The sequence below is a fragment of the Gymnoscopelus microlampas genome (genome assembly GCF_963454915.1).
Source record: "Gymnoscopelus microlampas genome assembly, chromosome: 17".
Classification (NCBI taxonomy): domain Eukaryota; kingdom Metazoa; phylum Chordata; class Actinopteri; order Myctophiformes; family Myctophidae; genus Gymnoscopelus; species Gymnoscopelus microlampas.
Window position 1 is genome coordinate 32,732,345 of NC_139954.1, and position 23,681 is coordinate 32,756,025.

The 23,681-nt window shown below is 39.1% G+C and overlaps 3 protein-coding genes across 4 annotated transcripts; 1 reads left to right on the plus strand and 2 right to left on the minus strand.

Annotated features, from left to right (window-relative positions):
* Positions 1-832: 832 nt before the first annotated feature.
* On the minus strand, positions 833-5,154 carry klhl23 (kelch-like family member 23). Its single transcript, XM_084084664.1, has 4 exons — positions 5,019-5,154; positions 3,171-4,385; positions 2,873-3,025; positions 833-2,074 (listed from the first exon to the last, which is right to left on the minus strand). Exons 2-4 carry the CDS (start codon positions 4,378-4,380, stop codon positions 1,764-1,766), a joined length of 1,674 nt encoding a protein of 557 aa, XP_083940790.1. The 5' UTR covers positions 4,381-4,385; positions 5,019-5,154; the 3' UTR covers positions 833-1,763.
* Positions 5,155-5,839: 685 nt separating this feature from the next.
* Positions 5,840-16,589, minus strand: phgdh (phosphoglycerate dehydrogenase). 2 transcript variants are annotated; one of them, XM_084084689.1, is made up of 12 exons: positions 16,376-16,589; positions 14,162-14,313; positions 13,984-14,049; positions 12,391-12,445; positions 12,090-12,188; positions 11,850-11,982; positions 11,578-11,726; positions 11,283-11,435; positions 9,542-9,680; positions 8,689-8,816; positions 8,362-8,584; positions 5,840-6,207 (listed from the first exon to the last, which is right to left on the minus strand). In XM_084084689.1, exons 1-12 carry the CDS (start codon positions 16,511-16,513, stop codon positions 6,053-6,055), a joined length of 1,590 nt encoding a protein of 529 aa, XP_083940815.1. In that variant the 5' UTR covers positions 16,514-16,589; the 3' UTR covers positions 5,840-6,052. The 2 variants fall into 2 exon arrangements, with proteins under 2 accessions (XP_083940815.1, XP_083940814.1); XM_084084688.1 differs by lacking the exon at positions 5,840-6,207 and adding an exon at positions 7,501-8,017 and having other exon boundaries at positions 8,295-8,584.
* A 2,075-nt stretch (positions 16,590-18,664) lies between these two features.
* On the plus strand, positions 18,665-23,570 carry cfap210 (cilia and flagella associated protein 210; the record flags this gene model as incomplete). The annotated part of the gene is made up of 9 exons (XM_084084620.1): positions 18,665-18,768; positions 19,254-19,459; positions 19,721-19,894; positions 20,025-20,230; positions 21,174-21,330; positions 21,450-21,589; positions 21,876-22,068; positions 22,190-22,354; positions 23,217-23,570. The coding sequence occupies exons 1-9, from the start codon at positions 18,720-18,722 to the stop codon at positions 23,568-23,570; spliced, it is 1,644 nt and encodes a 547-aa protein (XP_083940746.1). The 5' UTR covers positions 18,665-18,719.
* Positions 23,571-23,681: the final 111 nt, after the last annotated feature.

Below are 23,681 nucleotides of genomic sequence, written 5' to 3' on the forward strand. Positions count from 1 at the left end.
GAGTAGGCCTTCCTATTTAGTGTTCCAGTTCCAATTTGGTCTGCTCATTTCTTTTGTCATTACTTCCCATTTCACCTATTTATGCTGTATCCTGTGCTGTGTATGAATTTTCTCTCCTGATTGGATCAAATTAATTCACAACCTACATTTTTTTTTCTGTTTACTAAAGAGCTGGAAAAACAGGAGACCCTGTTACTACATTAATAAATCATAATTGTGTGCCCTTTTGCTGTTGAGGTATTGGCATGTGCACATAATTTGTCTTCTGTCACTCTGTTTCGAGCAGCATATTGTAGGCTACCTGGTGTTTCCAATATTTTTTGAGAGACTAGATGTAGCTAATACATTTATAATAATACTAATTAGATTAATAATAATAATCTAAAATTCGATATGGACACAATCAGGCCTGGAATTTCGTCATTTTAGGGGCAAGGCCACTTGGCCTTTGGTGTTGTCCATTTTTGAGGGCACAAAGGACAAATGCCAGGGCAGGAAGGAAGGCCATCAAATAAAACAAGAATTTAAAAAAATAATTGAATTTAAGGGTTAAGGATGTTTTTAAATGTAATATGTAGACTATCTGCAGTGAAATAAATACGTTATGGTATTTACAATCTGATCCACTGGATTGTTTTAAAGATGGAGAGTCAGGGTAGTGAAGAATTCAGAATCTCAACAAAAGACACTGAAAGAAAGAGACACTGGTGTCTACTACATATTGACAAGAAAGAGACAGAGGAGACAGTGGTACAGTCAGCTGGGGCATTAAGGCCACTGTGGCCTCAGGGCATGCCATTTTATTGAGGGGCACAAGGCCAAACTGAGGGGCAACCCTCCCTGAAATTCTTGCCCTCGACAGAATAATGTATTGATACCGCAGGTGATGATTTATATGCCATATAAATGATAAACTTGACAACTGGCAAATGAATTGGATCCCCCTGGGAGCATGAAACATATTCAACCACCTAAAGACCTAGAGCACCATGAAAACCATGCAAATTGGCTGCAGGTGCAATTTCATATTAGATTACTCTCAGGACAAACAATAAAGCATTGGAATAATGTATTTGTTAAAAAATGATTAAACAATGCATTTAAGATGGGCCTACAATAATTTAACAATTAATTTAAAGTGGCTAAAACATACAGTCGACTTTAAGCTGACAAACTGAACTTCAAACATACAGTATTTATAGTCATTTTCATCCCAAAACAATGTTATCGCTCCTATCACTATTAATGTCAATATGTAGGCAAGCTTACTGCAATACTTTGAGACAGGAACCACTCATTTCTCAATTGTAATAATGATTTATTTTAATAGTTGCAGAAATATGGCTCCAGCCGGGTTTTATCTATACACAAAAACAGATAATAAAGAGACTGCTGGTGTCTCAGTGCACTTTGGTGCATTTATACCAGGGTTTAAAATCCTCATAATTTTCTTTCTATTTACAAAATTTGAAATACAAAAGTAACTGACATGAAAACTAATCAAACATTAACAAAAAGGTGGTTTATATAAGTGTTGTGGCTGTTTGTATTTTGTGTACATGTTTTATAACCAGAACAGTTGCTAAGTTTTTGAGGGAAAAAAAAACATTAACAAGATTCTCCTGAGTTGGGGAGGTTATGTGTCCCTATGTGGGGGTAACTATGACAAATAGGCCATAGGTTGGTTACCTTTGCATTTATGTTCTTTGCAATAAAAAATAATGGCGTTAATATGGCACAGTTCTTGTATTAAAGAATTGACATTAAACACTGTAAACACAAACACATCCATGTGATCTGGCTGCGCTGGGGAGGGTTCCTACAATCTCCCACGTGTCCAGTTCAGGGTCATATTTCTCAATGCTCTGGAGATATGTCCCTTTTGAGTAAGAGTACCCCCCTGTCACATAAATACAGCCATTTATTACAACAGCCCCACACTCCATCCTTCTCTCCTTCATGACTGACATCGGCCTCCATTCGTTCCTCTTGGAGTCATAGCAGTCTGCGATGGACGTCTGTCCACCCACTAAATACAGGTTATCGTTGAGAGATACAGAGCAGAGGCCATACTCTGGGGGGGATCACATTGGGAAATCAGTATTCACTACATAGTAATATCCTCAGATTTGTAAACTCTCAGTTAAATCAACACTGAGGATTTGACTGTATATATGTATCTGCACTCTTCATTATAAATGTTCTCATACATGGGAAAAGCCTGATTGGATCAAATTAATTCACAACCTAAACAAATCTTTTCTGTTCTCTGGAGAAACAGGAGACACTGTTATTGAACAAACACTGGCAATTATTGCTATCACAACATAGAGCTATTTAGCACTTATTTTTACAAAACAAAAACAAAAAATCCCTTATACTCTACACTAGGATATGCAGTACGAACTGCATATCCTAATGTTCACGGCACATAAAACTGCATTTTGTCTAACACATAAATATGTAGCCTAACTAGACCACTCTACATTAAAAAATCATAATTGTGCCCCCTTTTGTTGTTGGGGTATTGGCATTTGCACATAATTTGTCTTCTGTCACTCTGTTTGGAGCAGCATATTGTAATGTCCATTTTTTGAGGGCACAAAGGGCAAATGCCAGGACAGGAAGGATGGCCATCAAATAAAGCAAGATTTTGAAAGAATTAATTGAATTTAAGGGTTAAGGATGATTTTAAATTGAATATGTAGACTATCTGCAGTGAAATAAATAAATTATGGTATTTACAATCTGATCCACTGGATTGGTTTAAAGATCAGGGGAGTTAAGAATTCAGAATCTCAACAAAAGACACTGGAAAGAAAGAGACAGAGGAGACAGTGGTGGTTCATTATAAATGTTTTCATACACGTACCTGGGTGAGGGCTTATAGTAACGATGCTCCACTCATTGATGTCTGGCCTATAAACCTGGATCTTTTCATAGGTGCAGCTTCCTCTGGATCCATAATGACCTCCAGTTACATAAATTCTGTCTCCCATCACACAGGCAGTGGCATTGCCTACACCTTTGGAGAACAAGAAATCATTAAATGTTTGGGTTCAGTTTATCATCAGTTAAAAAAAAGTTCAGTAATAAATATGTCAAGGTATGTTATCAGATTACTAGTGTACACACAATGAATAACGTATACAAAAGGACATTTTGTATACCTTGTATCATCTTGGCCACAGAAAACCATCTCTTTTTTAAAGGATCATAAAATTCTGTCTCCTGAACAGCAACTCCTCCTCTATATCCTCCAATGGCATAGATGCAGCCGAGTAAAGCCACAGAGCAATGGTAGTATCTGGATGTAATCATGGGACATCCCTCAGTCCATTCATTGTAGTCACAGTTATAGATTGAAACTGTGTCCAGAGACTCAACGGTGTTGGTCAGGTAACCACCCGTCACATAGATATTTCCTCCTAGTAAACTTACACTGTAGCTCTCTCTTCTATGGTCAGGCATGTCCTTTCCCTGTACCCATGTGTTGCTTATTGGATCCCATATGTGAACTTCAGAAAGGGGGTGCCAATAGTATCCTCCAATGATATACATTTTCTTGCCATTTGCAGCCATTTCCTTGCAGCTGGACTTTAAAGCCTGGGTGATTATAGGTTTAAGCCCATCGTTACCCAGTAAACATGGTCTCTGCATACCCAGAGTAGCCTTGAAGTAGATCTCATCTAGCTCCAGATGGATGGAATGCAGCAGGTCCTTGACATGGCAAATACGATTATCTAAGTCATAGGTGACCCAGTTGGCCACAGAATCTATCAGCATGTCTTCCTTCCATACGTTGAGGTTCTTAGCAGACAAAACTGATTTTAAATTGTCATGGTCCAGCTCTAGGAATTCTTCCTGGTGAATGAGCTCCTCAAACCTGCTGAGGATGACTCTGCGAGACTCTCTCTCCAGGGCAGGACAGACGTGCAGCTGAGCAAAGCTATGTATGCCCAGGCAGTTGTCCACGTCCAGAAAACGACCAAGAAAGCCCTCACATGCCTGCTTCAAGGAGTTAAATTGCAGAAGGTCGGCAGCTTCCAGCAGGCTCTGCACGTTGCTCTCAGCGATGCAGACTTGAGCAGTGTAGATGTAGTTCACCAAGGCAAGGAGAACCTCATAATCAACCCCCGTCATTTTGATGATATCATTTGACCGCTCTTTCATGTCAGCTGTGAACATGGCTTTAAAATAGGAGCTCCGAGCTGACAGAACTGCCTTGTGACAGTGAAGGACCTGTCCCGTGGCACATTGCAGGGTGACGTCTGTAAACACACCATCATCGTAGAATTTCTTCAGAGCACCCAATATCTCGCTGGCATGGTCATTATCACAGAACTCGTATCTGTAGCTTCGGATCTGAATAGCTGACATGGCAACTGTAAACGAACAACAACAAAAAAAATACATAAATAAATAAGACACTTAAATGGCTTAATAAATAAACGCATGAATTATTGATGACCTTAAGGCTTGACAAGGGAATAACATTTAAGTGGAGTATGCAGTAGCGTATGGTGGGTTCTAACGTGGACCGGGCCAGATTCTTAAACCTCCCTCGCGGGCCGGCGGGGGGGGGGGGGGGGGGGCTCGCGCAACGATGGTTTGACGGGGAAACCGGTTTTTAATGGCCACCCATTAACAATCCGGCCGAATGCAAATAAGCCCGATTTGAAAACAAAGGCGAATTTCTGTGGTTGGCTACAACAGAATGGGTGATGGGGTGCTAATGTTGTTATGTTGATTTTTTGTTTTTTTTTCCCCTGGGGGAGCAGAGTTTTCCAGACCGGGCCATGGCCCCATTGGCCTCTATGACGATACGCCCTTGGGAGTATGAGTATCACGTTCGCATTTAATAATTCAATAGCAATCTTGCGTCATTGCCGATTGTTGCTTTTAAATAACGTAAATAACTCCTTTGTTAAATGTTCCTCAGACTTGACCGATTTTGTTCTAATAAATTATTAAACAGGTCTAACGGTAATAATTTAAGTAGAGATAGTAGCGCTTACCTCTGTATTTCCATGAATGGCTCTTGTTGTTCAACAATGTGACTGTATAATGGCCTGTCCCCTCGAGCCAATGCGACACTCTTCTCTAAACATGAACCTCAAATTAGCTCTCAGGACGTTCTCTCCTGTCCTATTTTGGTATCTGTCTGTTGTTTGAAAGGCGCCGGCTGCTGCTCCATATTCGGTTGCCAGTCGCTGCAAATAGAGCCATGCAACTGGTCACAGTTACAATCACCCAACAAGCAACAACGCGTTATTTTCCTAATAGGCTTAGTCGAAACCCATTCTCCGTTCCAGACTCGTGATATGCACACATCGATGGATCCTTCACGACTAACTAGTTTTAAAAAAGCTACGCAGGCTAACAGTACTTCACTTCATTGTGTATAGATCTTCACTGAGGCATTAACCTATATTCAGTCTCCCATCGGTTGCCATGGCAGTTTGGACCCCATTCTACAGCCATCAAGGCTGTAGGGCTTAAGCCAAATAAGGATTAAGAACGTTGCATATCATACAGTGTAATACACCAATGCAGCGCCATAACAAATTATAGGCTACTGAAAACAGTGGTCTTAATGCATTTATCTAAAACCCAGAAAAATAAATATAAATTAGCTTCAGAATAATTCAGTAAAACATTTGAAACATAAAATTAAACACAGCACACATGGTATTTGTTTAATTGAGAGGTTTAGTTCAAAAAGCACATGTAAACATCTATACATTATAATTAATTGTTAATCAAAAAATTATCTCCAATCTCTATGTAATCAACTTCTAAACAAGTTGACATCATAAGTAAACTGAAGCTAAACTAAACGAAGCTGAACAAAACTATTTGAATGGTGAGAACAAGATGGACTATTTCAAATACACAAACAATCTTTAATTGTTAGCTTTTCAGATGCTGAATGTCATTCCAGCGTTGTATTGGACTATTTGAAATACACAAACAATCTTTAAGTGTTAGGCTTTCAGATACTGAATGTTATTCCAGCATTGTGTTGTATTTTAAGTGTTGCCCTGGTCGTTTAAATGGTGAGCTGCACAGCCTCTTTGACCAAAGGCTTCAAGGCGCCGAGGTCTCCAAGGAGAGATGACAACCCCATGCAATACCACAAATCCCCAGTTTGGGTTGCAGGAGCACTGAACGATTCCATCCCCACTCCTGCTGTGGCCAGCAAACCTAGACAAAAAACAAAGACAAAAGATAACCGATAGGAAGTATAATGTTATCAAGACTAGACAAGATTAAGTTATGTTCCCTCATCCAAGAGGGAAATAAAAAATGAAAAGTTTGACTAGGGATCCATAATGTGCACTTGGTGGGAAACAACAGTTTACATTTGAAATAAATGTTTACGATAAGGAAAGGTATACAAGTGCTTAGATGACCCTAAAACAAAAGAAACTGGCACATGTGCATACAGTTAACGTTTAGCATAAATAACTCAAAAGTAACTAGAAAAGAGTGCTTCTCAAAGCACAGGTCTTCGCCAGGCTGGGCTCTGCCTGTCCCCCGCCCTTTTCTTTTTCCCTTTCTCTTTCTGGAAACTGCAAAAAACGATGGGAGCTTGCACAAAAACGAATTTCCCCCATTGTTTTACACCTGTTAAGTGACAATAAAGATTCTGATTCTGATTGCCTACCCAGGGCTGTGTCGGTTGTGGTATGCACTCGGCAGGAGACGAGGAAGCTCCAGGGGGAAATAGCCTTTCTACAACATACTGTTCAACTTTTCACATTTGTGGCACCCCCTATGGGCTGAAGTGAAGGCATTTTCAAAGTGTGCTCTGTGGAGGCCCTTCAACGTGCGATTACAATTTGGTGTTGGTTGGATGTTGCTTTCATGACATATAGTGCCCACACATTTTTAAGGCATGTACAGGCAAACAGTATGCAATATCAAAACCCTGTTAACGCTCATTTCACAATTCATGAGACCATTTGTACCCAATTTGGTGACAAACAGCAATGACATTTGTAGGGTCGGCTTTCGACACTGTAATAGATTTTCTAGAATGCCTATCTGTAAAATCATTCATTTATGTATCTATTTTTATTTGGGCCATAGAATGTTAGCCACACAGCAGGGGTCTTTTCACAGCTCCTGTTCCTGTCATTCAACAACTGTTGACAACAAATGTCTATTTCCACATATTCTCTGTGTCAGCATGTAATCTGTCCTAAGTGATCCTATACATGGTCATTGCTAATTTAACCAGTCAGCTCTATTATATATGGTACTGTCACTTAGTATAGCCTGTTTGTATTTATCTCCATTTATCTTTTTGGTGTATAAAAGGTGTCCCATACGACACTTCAGGAGGCTTGTGCCCCGACGGGCTGCCGGAACAGGCCAGCAGGTATGCTGTTGCTCTGCTGAATCTTCCTAATAAATGGTCAACACTTCACCCTGACTGGATATAAATATTTTCCATTATAACACCTCAATACAAGTTTCAACCGCCTATTCAACAACAGATTCACGGCCACAGACGCTTTCCAACACCTATCGATGTTGATCGATACCCTATTCGGGTTGATGTGTTGGGGGCTTAAAGTAGCCTACCAACAACAAATCTACATGCTAGGCTACTACTACTGGTATTAGGTATCATAATGAAGCAGTGAGACAGAAGAATGGGAACTACAGTCTCATGGGCACGCACAGGCGTGTGCTCGTGCTCAAAACACTGGTGAAACAGCGTGGTACTGTGTGAAGCTATGACTACATGAGGAAGGTAGTGCAGGGTAGTATCACAAAAGAGAATAGAGTCTGCACACTGGTGATGCTGAAGAAGCTCTGTTGTGTTTTAACAGTGGGGCATTTTCAGCATTACACCCCTGGTCATTTTCCAAGGAATCCAGGGAAAAGTTTTGATTATACGACCTACGGTTCAAGAATTATATAGGGTTGGAGTGTCTTTCTTTGTTTACTGGGAATGTGCATGCTACTGTAAGTCTCAAGCCGATCAATGTCCAAGATGAGTACTCTTTTGGCTGAGTTTTATTTTCTTTTTCTCAGGTTTTGCTTTTGTTTTTGTCTTTTTTTTTTTTCTCTCGCCTTTTCCACTCTTTGCCCTCTTTTCTGTACTTTTTAATACCTTGTATTTAACTTTCTTGTGAGGGTTGGGAGGGGGGGTTTGTGTTTGTCTTGTGCGTTTGTTTTTTTTCTCAGAAAATTAGAAGAGTTCTGTCATTGTTTATCCTCCTGTAAAACTGACTTCTTCAATAAACATTATGTGAAAATATGTCCAAGATGAGCTGTACAGACACACAAAGGCAAAAATATACTCTTCGCCTGTCAGAATGGCGTAGATAACAATGACTCTCTTACCAGCCAATGATGGCAGGAGCTGAGGACTGGCTGAGGCCTTGAAGAACAGCAGGTTGCCAGTGAGCGAGACAGACTGCCGGAACACACTGCCACACAGCTCCAGCAGAACGGGCATGCCTCCTTGAAATGACCCACTGGCTTTGAAGCTGGAGCCATTGGTGGACACATGCACCTCACACACACCATAGGCAGCCCCCTCAGATTTGCTATGGCTTTGGTTTACCTAAAATAAGTCAACACATGTGTCTGATGAGATTCTTGTAATTCAGGACTTGGTCATTACTAGTATATGATAACCAACTCTTCAAACGGGATTGGACTTTGTACCATAATTCCCGACTCCTTGGCTAAAGTCAGTGCATTGACGAGGTTAGGACATCTGTTGGATTCACCAGTGAGTAGCCCAACCATTACGGCTGAAGTCATGAAACCAGTGGAAGTCTTCAAGCAATCACCTGGTGAGTGTAATAAACAGAATTAAGTAACATTTATGCTACAGTTGACAAACAATTCCAAGTAAAACAAGTCAATAAACTGACACTTCTGATAATCCCACAACCAGGCCTGGAATTTCATCACTTTTGGGGCAAGGTCAATTGGCCTTAAGCGTTGTCAAAAAATAATTGAGGGCACAAATGCCAGAGCAGCAAGGACATAAAATAAAACAAAATTAAGTCCACAGAAAATCAATCATTTGAATTTAAGGGTTAAGGATTATTTTATATGTAGCATAGTAACTATTAGTGAAATTAATCTATTTAAAAACTGGTTTACTTCACAAAATAATGTATTCATTTTGACAAATTACTGATATTTATAGATACAATTGAATGAACTGATTTGAAGATGGTGATCAGGGGATTATGGTTGCTGTAAGGGACATTTTCGGGTTAAAACAAAACCAAAAAGTTCAAGCTCTTTATTCTGTTCGTAATAGTAGAGAGGGTGTGAATGTAAAATTCCATTGTTAGTACATTTTAGAATTACACCACCAGAGGGAGTTGAAGACCAACATTAGAGGGCCATTTGCCAATGACAGGATATTCTTTTGTTATTCGGATTCTCATTCAAAGTAAAAATAAAATAAACTAGCCTTGTCGTAAATGTATATCTTCTGCTCTAACTTACAGTTGGTTGGTTGGAAAATAAGTGTATAACTTTATAACATTGAAGTTCCTACCACGTGTAGTGATTTGCACTTGGCTGAATGGATGTTTGGAAGTGCTGCATGATTGCAGCACAGCTCCGATGGCTTTTCCAAGTGTGATCCACTGATGTGATTCCTGGGAGAATGTGCTTGCCAAAACCTGTGCGTTCACCTGTATTTAGACAAGATCACATTGCAAAACATTTTTTACTAATAAAATGCAGACACATTATTTCAAGACACACAGTTGAACACAAACATCTTTCACAGTGGCTTGATTCAGATGCCCAGATCAAGCTTCTCTACTTCTTTGGCGACAGCGTATTGTGCAATCCTGTCCCTGAGGCAACCTGGCAACCACAGAATGCCACCTCTCCCAGGAATAAACAGCTAGTCCCTATGTTTTGTTGTGGATGAAAAAAATGTCTTTAGGCTACCCTTATTTACACGACAGCTATTTTGCACTCACATCATACTCTTCGTTACTTCAGTACTTGGGTATTTTATATTGCACATATATATATATATTATATTGCTCAATTTTGGCTTCATTTTACATTTACAGCAAGTTACTTTGTCTACTACTACTACTACTAATGCATTCAAATGCACTCTTAAAATGCATCGTTTTCAATAAAAGATGACAGTGAGACAAAGTCACAAGTTCTATGCTTATGAATCTGTGTATTGTTTTGGCTTCTATCAGGAACAATGCCCTCAAACCTGTCCAACTACTTTACCAAAGTGAGTGACAACTACAACACCAGAGGGAGCAACCATGATCTGGTACCCCCCAAATTTAGAACAAACATGGGAAAATTCGCATTCTACTACTTTGCCACAAGGAATGCCCTGACATCATCCATTAAAGGATGTGAATCACAGGTTTCTTTCAAAACTGACCTGAAGCATCAGCAGACCACAAGGGGAGGTAGATATTAATTCCCACTGAAAGGAGGCGTCACTCACTGCCGCCGTTTTTAATTTTCTCTGTACTTATGAGATGTATTAATGTGTTAATATTCTATGCTATGTTGATGAATTGAATACATAGGACCACAACGGAAACAAGTCCCCAGGACATTTTTGTGTTATCCTTTTAGCCAAATGTCTTACTGTACGTCCATGCCGACTACATTTTTGACTAATAAAGTATTCAATCAATCAATCATGAAACCATCAAATAAAATGATCCTGTTTAAACTGGGTAATATTGGAATAATCCTACCAGAATTATGTGAGCAAAACGTGATTCAAATTGCATGATCTACGATTCCTTTGCCACGGCTTAAAGGAAGCCTCCTCAACATGAATTCCCTTCTAGCAAAGACTCAACTATATCATTTTCTGGTACAATACATACATGGTTGGCCGCACCTGACAAAATATCCAGGTTTGAAGACTTTTTTGTGTTATCCTTTTAGCCTTAATGTCTGACTGTACCTCGTACTGTTTAAAATGACTGATAAAGTATTCAATCAACAAAAAAAACATATTTGTTGATTTACGCAAAAATACATTTCACCCACTTTGCACCTGTAAACCAGTGAAAGTTCTAAGGCACACGTTTGACAGTACTAGAACATACGGTTTTGTGTTTTCTGTGCTGCCTCTGAAATGGTAAGTCCTCACTCTTTTGCAAGCCTCTATATATACGAAACAACGTTGTTGAATGTGTTGAGGTCAATGCTAAACTACTGTATCGTCAGGTCCTATTGTCTTCAACCTTAAACTGTCAATTTCAACCCTGCTTTGTTGCAAAATAATAACTCACAGCTCCAACAAGGCTCTTGCCCTTCACCATGTCCACAATCTGGAGAGCAATGTCTTGTCCACAACGCTCCTGTGCCTCCTTGGTGCTGGCTCCCAGGTGAGGACAGCTGATCACATTGGGGTGGTCCACCAGTGCACGGTTCTTTGGTGGTTCCTGTGTCCAAATGATATGCATGAAGTAAGATGTGGTAAGATAAGATTACAGTATCTTCATGTTAGTACTGAAGGGCTATTGAAATAAGTAAAACATCTTTGATATACAGTTATCATGTAAACATTGTACTGAATATCCTTGCCTCAACAAAGACATCGAGGCCTGCTCCTCCACACTGTCCAGACTCCAAAGCTCTAAGGAGAGCAGCCTCATCAATGATGCCCCCTCGTGCACAGTTCACGACCTTCACTCCTTTCTTGCACTTGGCAAATGTGGTATCATTAAGTAAACCTTGGAGAAAACAACATTGTAATTGGATATTTAATGTAGGACCAGCATTTGAGTTGGCCCTAAAGATCTGCTACAATGTTGATAATATTGTTCTCCACATAGAAAAGCCTTATCAAAACTTACCAGCAGTGGAGGGCATTAGGGGAGTATGGACAGTAATATAGTCACACTGAGGCCACAGCTGTTCCAGCGACATCTGCTCTACACCCCAGGTGGCTGACACTTCATATGGAGTGATTGGATCATAGCCAATAGTCTGTCATGAAGAAAAGTAAAGTATATATGGTTGACATTTTAACTAAATAATTAAAATGCCACAGTACCACACTGAAAGAAATGGACACAACATTGTTATCTCATTACCTTCATGCCAAACGACTGCATTCTAGTTGCAACTTCCTTTCCTATTCTTCCAAGTCCAAGTATTCCAAGGGTTTTTCCATACAGCTCTGCACCCATGAACTGCAAAATAATTAGCAAAACATTGTCCATGGTCCACAAGCTTGAAAATTGCACAGACTCAAGTTATCACATTTAATTAGTGATGACTGAATGGACAATGGGGCAGACCATGCGACAGTAATTGCTCACAGTATGTGCCAAGTCTGCCAACATCTCCATGCATGCTGTATATGCAACCAATTTTTTTTCCCCCATACAGTACCTTCTTGCGATCCCACTTCCCTGCTTTCATCGACATGGCAGCTTGGGGAACATGTCTGAAAACAGAAGAATATATAAATCCAAATTGTATGTGTGGAGAGGGAAAAGTATAACATATCTGACATCTGTACAGTGTGGAAGAGTGTGGAAATGTATGCCCTATATCCAGCTATGCACATAATGCACATAGAATATACTGTAAATACAGAATTATTCATACTGAATGTGCATATAATGCACAGTATTGTCTAGGACAGAAAATGTATGCATTAATTAATTAATTCAACCTTTATTTGTTTCTCAGAAAACACAATGAGGGACCAGGCCCTCATTTACGATGGTACTCAACTATCAATTCAAGATAGGAGTATAAAACGAAATAAATGTTTTATAACCTGTCCCACAGTGATCAAATTATAAAGCAATTTTCAACTATACACTGGGGAACAAACAATAAAAACAGTTTGGCCTTATGCCCCTGGGGAAAAAAAGATATGCCCTGTATCCAGCGGCTACGATGCCCTGCTCATTTCACTGTCTTCAACAGGGGGTCCGGACCCCTAGGGGGTCCTCAGAGTACAGGGGGGTCACCAAATCTTTGTGTGATGGGAACTTTTTTTGTTACATTAACCACTTGAAGGAGGGCTTTAGCCAAAAATAGCCGAGTTGTTGTGAGCTTGTAGAGCGGCTGTTTTCGGCAAAGGTTTGGTGTTGGGTGGAGAGCAGCAGACCAAGTACAAGTTTTCTAAGAATCCAACACAACGCTACACAAGTCTATGAAGCCATCTATGAAATCTATGAAAAAGTTTATATATTATATAATATAGCTTGAGGAACCAAATAGAACATCTCCACACATTGAAATTAATGGACGCAGCCGCCCTGTTCTTTTCTGTCGCCCTATTACTTTGAATGGTGTCCTCAAGCTCGATACTACTTGATACCTGTACATACAGTGGAATAAAGTAACTAGGTACATGTACTCAAGTACTGTACTAATGTAACATTTTTAGGTACTTTTACTTTACTGAGTATTTCCAATTTTCAATACTTTTACTTCTAGTCCACTACATCTCAGAGGCAAATATTTTACTTTTAGTTTTATAATTATTTGAAAATGTTTAGTTAGTTAGTTGATTTGATTATTATTACAAAACACACATTAGCCACTTCAGCCCTATATACACTTCGGCTATTTGAAAATAGCCGATCTACAAGCTCACAACGTGTCGCAAGGTGATTTTTATGCATTTTGAAAACTTGTGAAAATAGGACATTCTGCATAATGAATACTTTTTACTAATAGTACTTCATGTATATTTTGATGCCAAAACGTTTGTACTTTTACTCAACTGAATTTTGAATAACAGACTTTTACATGTAACAGTGTATTTTTACAACAGTTGCATTGATACTTTTACTTAAGTAAAACATTTGAGTACTTTTTCCACCACTTGCATACATACTATATACTGACTATATTGCACATACTTCCTTGCTGCATTATACAGTATATCAGCATAGTGGACTAATACCCCTCCCCCTGCAGAACAAAAATACAAATTGTTTCATGAAATCAGTTCCATAATCTTGCCTTGAGAGGCTCATCATGAGGGTACATGTCAGCTCTGCAGCACTGATGGTGTTGCCACTTGGTGTGCTGTGGGAAATAAAACACGTTATTCAGTTGACAATTATAAAAGGAACATACAACAACAATTGCAAGTTATCAAGAACATGCAAGGGGCAACACAGAGAAAAACAAAACTTACTTCATGACAATGATGCCCTTCTTGGTGGCAGCATCAACATCCACATTGTCCACACCAGTCCCTGCTCTTCCAATGATTTTGAGATTGTCAGCAGCACTGATGACTTCAGCTGTTACCTTTGTTGCAGATCTGACGACAAGGCCATCATACTCCTAGAGATTTATGTAAATGTTAGCTACAGCATTGGTTCTCAAAGTGGGGTCCGGGGACCCCCAGGGGTCCTTGAGGGAGGTCCAGGGGGTCCCCAGCTAAATGTTAATAGGAACCAAATGGACCCTTATGGGTCTGTAACTCAGAGAGTGTACAAATGGAACCCATTTGTACACTCTCAGAGTTACATTAACATTGATTTTACAATATAAATGGGTCCCAGAGATAGAAATGGGGGGCCGTAGCCTAAATGCATGTCAAACTGGGGGTCCTGAAAATTAAAATGGTTGAAATCACTGCTAGAGCTGTAAAACAAAATCTCTTATGGGGGTCCTTGGCATATATTTTCAGATGGGGGTCCGTGGGCCAATAAGTGTCACTGTGGGGGTCCTTGACATGAAAAAGTTTGAGAACCACTGAGCCACAGTATGGAGATCTATAGTCTATTGCACAGTGGCATGTGTAACAGGACTGCTGGTCTACTCTTGCAGCTAAGTTTTGTTATATTTACATTAAACTATTGACTATATAGTTTAGTTTAGCCCTTGAGCCTAGTCATTTCTAATTGGTTATTGACTTGGTACAAGAAATCACAGCATTTGTAACCTAACCGGCCCAACTGATTTAGGTCACTGCATCGGGACAGGCAGACAAAAGCAGTGGTGTAAAGTAACATTTACTCAAGTATTGTACTTAAAGTACAATGTTGAGGTATTTTACTTCCAATTCCAATTTATTTCCAATTTTCAGTAGCCTACTTTTACTTCTACTCCACTATATCTCAGAGGCAAATATAATACTTTTACTCCACTACAAGTATTTGACAGCTTTAGTTTACTTTGTAGATTTTGATTATCATTACAAAACATACATTAACCCACTTCAGCTCTATTTGGGTCATTTGAAAATAGCCAATCTACAAGCTCACAGATGTGACACATTGTGAGATTGTAGGACTGCTATTTTCAAAAGATGCTTATACATTTGAAAACTTGTGAAATGGGGGACATTCTGCACGATGAGTACTTTCTACTTTAAGTACATTTTCATACCAATACTTTGGTACTTTTACTCAAGTACATTTTGAGTATTTCTACATTGCAGAATAGGCTCTATGCACAGCAGCCATATCATCACTTTCTTCACAGGTGTTACCAATGATACTAATGAAGGCTCTGTTCCATTTAGTGTAGCACAGTGGTTTCCACGACCCCCATAACTCTGAGTGTACAAATGGAACCAAATGGACACTCTCAGAGTTACACACCTGTAAGGGGCCATTTGGAAGCCCATGAGGGTCCCTGGACCCCAACTGTAGACCCACTGGTGTAACAGAGTGTTTCCAGTGAGCCAACATGCACAATATCAGCACCCTGACTCTGTTTGACCAGAATGGAACAGAGCCTTTAGTATCATTGGTAACACCTGTGAATGTCTTCATAATATGGCTGATGTGAATAGAGCCTATTGATACTTTTACTTAAGTAAAACATGTGGGGGTACTTTTCCCACCACTGGACATGAGGTGAGGATGAGGCAGTGTGGCAGCAAGCCTTGGATGCAGTTGCATCATATAAAATGGTACACGAGGAGGGCGGTCCTAAAGCAGAGCAATCCATTCTTGTTCTAATCTTTGCCAAAAAAGATACGTGCCTAGCGTAAATAGTGTACACGTATATCCTAAGGTTAAAGTGCATCCTTCAATCAAAACGTATAATAATGTAAGCTTTCTGCATAATGTTAACAGTTTGTATTCTATCATTTGTCTTTAAGGGAACTGTTATAATGCTGATTGATTGATTGATTGAATACTTTATTCAACAGTTTGCAAAAAACACAGAAAGTACAGTTCAATACAAAAAGGATGCTAAAAGGATTAAATCCAAGAAAGCAAAACAAATATGAAAACATACATACATATTTTTTTCTTTTATACACTTCTTGACTAAAAAGGACACAAAAAATCCACTAATTGCATATGCATGCATGTCACGCACGCTGTTATGGAAAAGAAGGTGCGTGTGAACGCAGCCATTCTGACTGAGAGACCGAATACAACTTTACCTTTATCTCTGCCAACAAATCATCCTTGGTCATGTTTTGCTTTTCCGTGACTTGGATTCCATTCTCTTCCAAGATCTTCTTGCAGCCGGGATCCACACTTTCGCTAATTAGGATACTTTTGATGACTATCGGGGCCATTTTGCAGTTTCTTCTCGTTTTCAGTAGCTTTGTGAACAACTAACTTCTGTTGAATGGGTAGCAGACAATTGATGGACACGCAGTTCCCCTGCAGTGTTGCCAGGTTAGTGAGAGAAACAAGCAAGCGGGTCTATGAAAACAAGCCCAAAAGAAGCAACACATGAGCACTTTAAACCTAGCGGTGACTATTTTCAAATAGCCACTGCATATAGGTCTAAATCTACAAGTTTGTAGATCAGCTATTTTTTTTTAAAGAGTGAAAAATGTAAATTATTTCTCCCCCATCTGAAAAATATTTTCAGGTCTGCAGACAAATACATATTGAGTTGTTCTTGGGGTGGGTTCTTCTTGACTTGAAAATGTCATAGAAACAAGCTCAAATAAGCAACTATACTTTAGAAACAAGCCCAAAAAAACTCAACCCGCAGCAAATTTACAGAAAAAGAAGCCCAAAGTCGCTTATAATAAGGGGACATGGCAACGCTGGCTTTGAATGGTTACCCAGCGAAAGACTGCCTCTTTAGCAGTAAACCCGCCTCTTCATCCATCTGCTTTGTGGTAGAACCAGGCCTGCATCAACCCGTCAGTATGCAACTCGCAAATCCAGTTTTTAACCAGGGCGTCTTTCTGTTGTAGCCTACTCATAGTTAAAAAAAATAAGGTTGTAGGCTACTACATAATGTTGTTTTCACATAATTCTAGTGGAGTAAAATTATAATTGCTTCTGAAATGTAGTGGAGTAGAAGTAACAATACTGAGAACTGGAAATACTCCAGTAAAGTAAAAAATACCTCAAAATAGTACTTAAGTACAGTACTTGAGTAAACGTATTTAGTTACTTCACACCACTGCTACATAGCAGGTTTCGTCCCTAAATAAAGGAAATAAGGATTTTCTTTTTACCAATTAACATTGCATTATTTAAAGGATGAGTTCACCCAAAAAATGACTTATTTTCTATCAATTGCACACCCTATGAAGCCTTGAATCCATGGATTCCTTTTTGTTTTTGTGGCATTCCTAAACTAATAATTTGATTCCCGTCTCACAACACAAATTAGATTATTTGTGTCTCCTACCGGAAATACACACGGTCATCAAATTATTGTCTTAGGAATGCCACAAAAACAAAAATAAATCCATGAAATCAAGGTTTCATGGGGTGTGTAATTGATAGAAAATAAATCATTTTTTAGGTGAACTCCTCCTTTAAGTAAGTTCCTAATTCAGATGTACAAAGTCAAGCGATCGACCCATTGACACCAAATGTTGTGAAAGTTCGACACACATACAGTCCATCACCTGACATAGACTCTCACATGACAGGCCTTTCATATCATTAGGCTACTTACTGCCTCTGTAATTTGGTAGGTGCCACTAGGTGGAATGAACGAATGGATGAGTGGTATGTGCTTGGCTTGGTGGCGTGGTTGGTAATCAGTGTAGCCAGGTTTTGTGAGAGAAATAAGCAACCAAGTCTAGGAAAACAAGCCCAGAAGAAGCCACATGAGCATTTTATATACACTATGTCTAGCCCACATCGGCTGTTTGAAAATAGCAGATCTACAAGCTCACAACGCGTCGTGAAGAAAATCTTGGGGAAAAGTGAACATTTTATAGGAATATTTTCAAATCCACAAAATCTTGTATGGGGGTCTCTGGCACAAAATATTTTCAGAAGGTTGGGTCTACAAATTATTAATAAATTATTAATATTAATATTAATCTTAATTTGTGGGTCCTTGACATGAAAATGTCACTGGTTTAAACAACATTAGGAAACAAGCACAAATAAGCAACTACACTTTGGAAACAAGCCCAAAAAACTGCAACTCGCAACTGCCAATCTTTACAAGCAACTTTACAGAAAAAGAAGCCCAACGTCGCTTGTAATAAGCCGACATGGCAACACTATTGGTAATTAAGGAAGAAACAGGAAGGAATGGCGCCATCTGGTGTTGACCAGAAGCCTGCTTTCTAATTGGTTTAAGCGTTGCTTAGAAACCATAGACTGTTAGAAACATTCCAACAAATGAGCATTTCTTTTCTCCACGATACTGGGTACTTTGAGGAAACCTCTTTTGTTTTAAATGTAGAAGTCTTACATGTTGAGGACACACATTAAGCTATCCACAACTGTCACGATACATCGAGATTTCTCAAATGCCCTGTAGATAATTTTGTATAAATACGCTGCCTGTATATTATGGCAGCAATGCTACAGCGAGGTCAAAGGAGAGGTTTCAGCATAAAAGGTGAGAGGAAATACTATATAATGATATATACAATAATATAATATGAATTCGTTATCAATGTCATTTTTTGTATATCTGTCTGTCTCTTATATGTCATCATGATTTGTGTGCATGGGGATCTCATCTTAAACAAGCTCAGTGCTTAATGAGCCTTCCAGTTTAGTAGACCTTGTATTGTGAATTTGTACTTCCATGTACTGTTGTTCTCATGTCTTACTAAATAAAGTACATACATCCATCAATCAATCAATCAATCAATCAATCAATCAATCAATCAATAATCGATTCAGTCAACAACACAAATCTGAACTATTTTAAATTGTGCTTGTTTCCATATTTTGTGTTGGTATTTGGTATTATTTTGTATTGTTTAGCTGGCGTTGTTGTTTTTGCCATCATCCTTGACATTGTATTGTTTTATGTCACAGATGCTTTCGTGTGAATATATGTATTTTTTATATTTTGTTTATTTGCAATGTCTTCAGGTGAGGTAGACAATGGGGAAATGCAACTACCAGATCTTCGTCACGTCACTGTTTTGCCCAAAGCCGAATGGCTTCGAATTCAAGGTAGTTCAACTTCAAACCAGTACAATCACCAAAAGGAGAGCATCAGAGATGCAGCCCAACAACGAGAGGCCATGCATCTGCGCTCCAAAGAGATGGTGAAATTCTGGACCAATACCATTTCTGTACGTTATTTACTTTATTGGCTTGAATGTCAACAAATAAATTACTATTATGTCTCAATAATATTGTATTCATCAGTGGGGGCAATTTACAGGCTACCCAGCATATGAAGTAATATTAGTATCATGTTGTATGTACAGTATATAGCCTGCCTCTCTCTCTCACTTTTCTTGTACCAAAGTATTTCCTACAGTGTGGTATTACTACTTTTACTTAAATAAAAGATCTTCCATCACTGTGTATAAAACATAAGTTTGTTATAGGGTCAAAGACAAAAGAAACTCGAGGCAAAGAAGATCCGGGAGGCCATCGAGGAAGAACAGAGAAAATTAACCGATATCGAAGAGGCCAAATATCAAGCACAGAAGAGGAAGGAGGCTATTGCAAAAGCCAAGGCTCAGCAATATTATCAAACTGACCGTGTCAAACAATTTCATGTTCGTATCTGTTGGAGTTAACACCATTGGCAATGGCAATTTTACAATAATTGGAACACATTCTTTTTTAAATGTTACTGGAGTCTGATGTTAAGGGGCAATTCAACCATTGTATGTACCTGTTTTGCAGAGTGCACTCTTGCTGACTGAAGTTTTGAAGGAGAGGGAAGCACAGGTCGAACTGAAGCAAAGAATACAGAACAACTCTAAGGATGTAGATAAAGAATTCATGGCCAGAGTCAAATCCCAAGAGGATGAAGCTTTGAAAGTGGAGCAGCAGAAAACACTTCAGACCTGGCGTGAGAGGCAGGCTGTTGCAGAAGATTTGAAACATCAGTAAGTCTGACTTAAACACAACTTCAAAGACAGTGCAACTGAATCATTTGTAAGTAGCTAGCCTATTGTTTATGATTCAAATTCTCAACATGACTTCTGGAAAATATTCAAGTCAAATTAAATGCATTTATAAAGCACAAAGTACTGTATAGACTCAAGAAGCACAAATAAGCAATCAGTAATAAACACAGTAAGGACATAAATAAACCGTAAAGTAATGAAAACAACTAATGACAAATATCAGCACTATCAGGGGGAATCAAAAGCTAGTGTTTAAAACAGAGTCTTGAGCCTGGATTTCAATGGAGGGGGACAATCTGACAGGGGAATGCCGTCACACAGTCTAGGCCCTAGACTCTAGGGACTGCGACAGCAAAGCCGGTCACCCCTGGACTTGAGTTTAGCCCATGGGACAGCTAGGACCCCCAAGTCAGCCGACCTGATGAACCTGTGTGTAGAAAGAGGGGTGAAAAGGTCAGCAATGCATCCCCATGTATTGCTGACATTTTCACCCCTCTTTCTACACACAACAACCTATTAAGGGCTTGTAAACACTACACTCGGGACTGGAGAATCTGAATTTTACTTTAAACCACACTGGCAACCAGTGGAGGCCAGGGCAGGGGCAATAAATATGGTCCCTCTTCCTGCTATCTTTCAAAAGCCTGGCTGAGTTGGGGTTATTCAGGAAGGGCTGCTGTCCATCAGATAATTAGTTCTTACTTGTATCTATTTGTTTATTTTAATTATTGATTTTTATTCATCTTCCTTCTGTGATTCATAATATCGCTTTGTTTTGTCTGCTTTTAACGTGAATGTTGATTTTCTTTAGCCCCAACCCTCCTCTCCCTCAAGATTGTAAATAAGAATTTGTTCTTAATAACTTTGTTTGGTTAAATAAAGGTTATTATCATTCTTTTCTTTTAATCCTCATCTCCTTAAGGATGAAGGACCATGAGTTGGTGAGAGAGAGAGAAAAACTAGAGGACAAGAAAGAGGGAGAGGACATTCAACAACTTCGGGAACTTTATCTATGGGAGCAAAGCATGGAGAAGCAAAGCCAATTACAGCAGAAGAGAAACATCATGCAGTCTCATTTGGTGGGGTTTGAGCAAGAGTTATTGTTAAATGTTGACACGTTATATATACACTGTAAAGCGTAAAAAGTGTTATTTTAACTCTCTGTACTAATATTATAATACACATGATGTACTTACAGGAGCACCTCTCTAGCAAAGATATCATAAAAGCAATAGATGCACAGAAACAGGAGATGGAAGAGGAGCAAAGGAAATGTTTTGTGGCTGCAAAACAAAAAATAATGCAGTTAAGGAGAAACAAAGAGGCAGAGTTGTTTAGGTAAGTTCAAGTGAAGTGCTCCAAGTAAGGCTTTAGAACATGACTTTGAAACCTACAACAGGACATCCTCAGAAAGCCCAAATTGCCCTTGCTCAGCCACATGACTATCCTGTCTCTGACCTGCTCCTTTATCACCTGTAATTTGGTGATGCAGAAAATTGAAGCTTATGTTACAGTTTCACTTGTTCTGTATCACCTTGGATAACACTATCAACCAAATTCATTAGATACGATGTAAGTACAATGATGTAACATAGCTTCACCCCATGCTCATTTTGTCCTGCAGAGAGGCTCAGATGCTCAGGGATAAAATCATCAACAAACTAACAGCCACAAAACAGGAGCAGGTCGTCAACGAAGAAGAACTGATCGCTAAGACCATCGCTGAGCGAGAAGCTAAACTGGCACAGAAACAGAAGGAGGAAGGTGACACAAAGGCTGCAATGTTGAAGTCAATTACTGCACACAGGGAACTGATGGTAAATCATTGAGTCACATTGCATTTTGATGAATATTCCAAAGTATACAAAGTTGTTATTCCATTTCTCTCTTATGTGAACTAAAAGTTTACATGGCACTTTTCATCTACATTTTCATCAGAGGCAGGAAAAGGAGAAGAACAATCTTGCAGAACAACAGAATTCACTGGACATTCTACAGGCCAGAAAAGAGGCTGACCGTCTATTCTTTGAGAAGCAACAATTGAAGGCTCAAAAAAAGAAAGAGGGTGAAAGAATTTTACAAGGTCACTACGTCAATCAAATGGTAATGACCAGAAGGGTGACTATATCAAACAGTGCATATTACTTCCATGACTAACAAACTAATATAATGCATTACTTTTACACATTAGGTTACTAAACTTAGTAATGCATTACGTTTTTAAATTCTAATGAAATAATGCATACTAATGGTAATGCCTAACTATTTTATAACATTTTGCAAAACACATCCTGTGCCAAGAGGGTGCTGGAGCTTCTGAGTTGTTTCATCATTTTAAAATTTAGGCTGTTCAAATAGCACTTCAATACCAGTAACATTATTGTGGCATTCTTTTTCTTTAATTAAAGGTAGGTATGTGATATTTTTGGGATAAAAATAAGGAGTCTTCCCAATCTCTCAGCTCTTCATTAAACAGAAAATACGATTTCAGGTGGTTGTCTGTCTGTCTGAGTTTTCTATCCTGATTGGATAAAAGTGGTATGGTATCCCGACCTGAAAATGCATTTTGTTTGATTAAGAGCTGGAGACATGGAGTCCTCTTACTGAACAAACGCTATCAGAATATAGAGCTATTTAACACTTATTTTAACCAACAACAACAAAAATAACTTACCCTACCTTTAATTAAATATTAGCCTTAGTACTTTTGTGCACTCAAGGGTGTTTTGTTGTCCGTCTGCCATAAAACATTTTTAAATGGAAAGTCTAGCCTGACTTTCACAAATTGTTATTGGGCGCGACTAGCGATTCAGGGGCTGGAGCCAGGCAAATATGCATTAGTTGGCACAGATAGTAGTTGTACCATGTAACTTAACTTTAAGTAACTGCCACAGAACTGTCTTTAGAGACAAGTGGAATGAACTTTCAAGCTTCAAGTAACCATTTTCATTCTTTTAATTTGTAGGCTGAAAAATCTGCTATGGATCGGAAACTGAGAACAGAGCTACAGGTGTTTGAAGCAAAGAACACAGACGTTGTTCTGGAGGAGGAGAAACAATTCCGACAATATGCAAAGCATGTGATCAAAACAGCAGCAGAGGCCAAGCGAAATGTCCTTCCACTACGCAAAGCAGCCAGGGAAGGAATTGGAGGTGGGCTCGGACCCATTTTTGGTGGAGTTAGACCCAGCTACTTGGTTCATGATGTTACTGGCGTTGAGATGCCAACATACATCTGTTGTACAACCCAGAATATCAAAGATCTTCATGAGACCTCTGATATTCACGAGGCAAAGAAACGTCTTGGTTTCACATGGTAACAGGTTGGCATTTTTGACACTAAAAATGGATTGGTGTCATAACTTACTGCTCACAATATGCATGTCTTAATGTACTTTAATATTTCCCCCAAATAAATCTGTCTTCAAAGA

What these genes read in the sequence shown, in the direction of transcription:
- phgdh (XM_084084688.1), bottom strand. Translation starts at nt 16,513, where the DNA reads ATGGCCCCGATAGTCATCAAAAGTATCCTAATTAGCGAAAGTGTGGAT. An exon ending in AGTGCAAATCACTACACGTG is followed by an intron (nt 8,817 to 9,541) that starts GTAGGAACTTCA and finishes TACACTCACCAG; the next exon opens with GTGATTGCTTGAAGACTTCC. An exon ending in CCAAGGAGTCGGGAATTATG is followed by an intron (nt 8,585 to 8,688) that starts GTACAAAGTCCA and finishes GACTTATTTTAG; the next exon opens with GTAAACCAAAGCCATAGCAA.
- klhl23 (XM_084084664.1), bottom strand. Translation starts at nt 4,380, where the DNA reads ATGTCAGCTATTCAGATCCGAAGCTACAGATACGAGTTCTGTGATAAT. An exon ending in TGTGGCCAAGATGATACAAG is followed by an intron (nt 3,026 to 3,170) that starts GTATACAAAATG and finishes TGTTCTCCAAAG; the next exon opens with GTGTAGGCAATGCCACTGCC. An exon ending in TACTATAAGCCCTCACCCAG is followed by an intron (nt 2,075 to 2,872) that starts GTACGTGTATGA and finishes GATCCCCCCCAG; the next exon opens with AGTATGGCCTCTGCTCTGTA.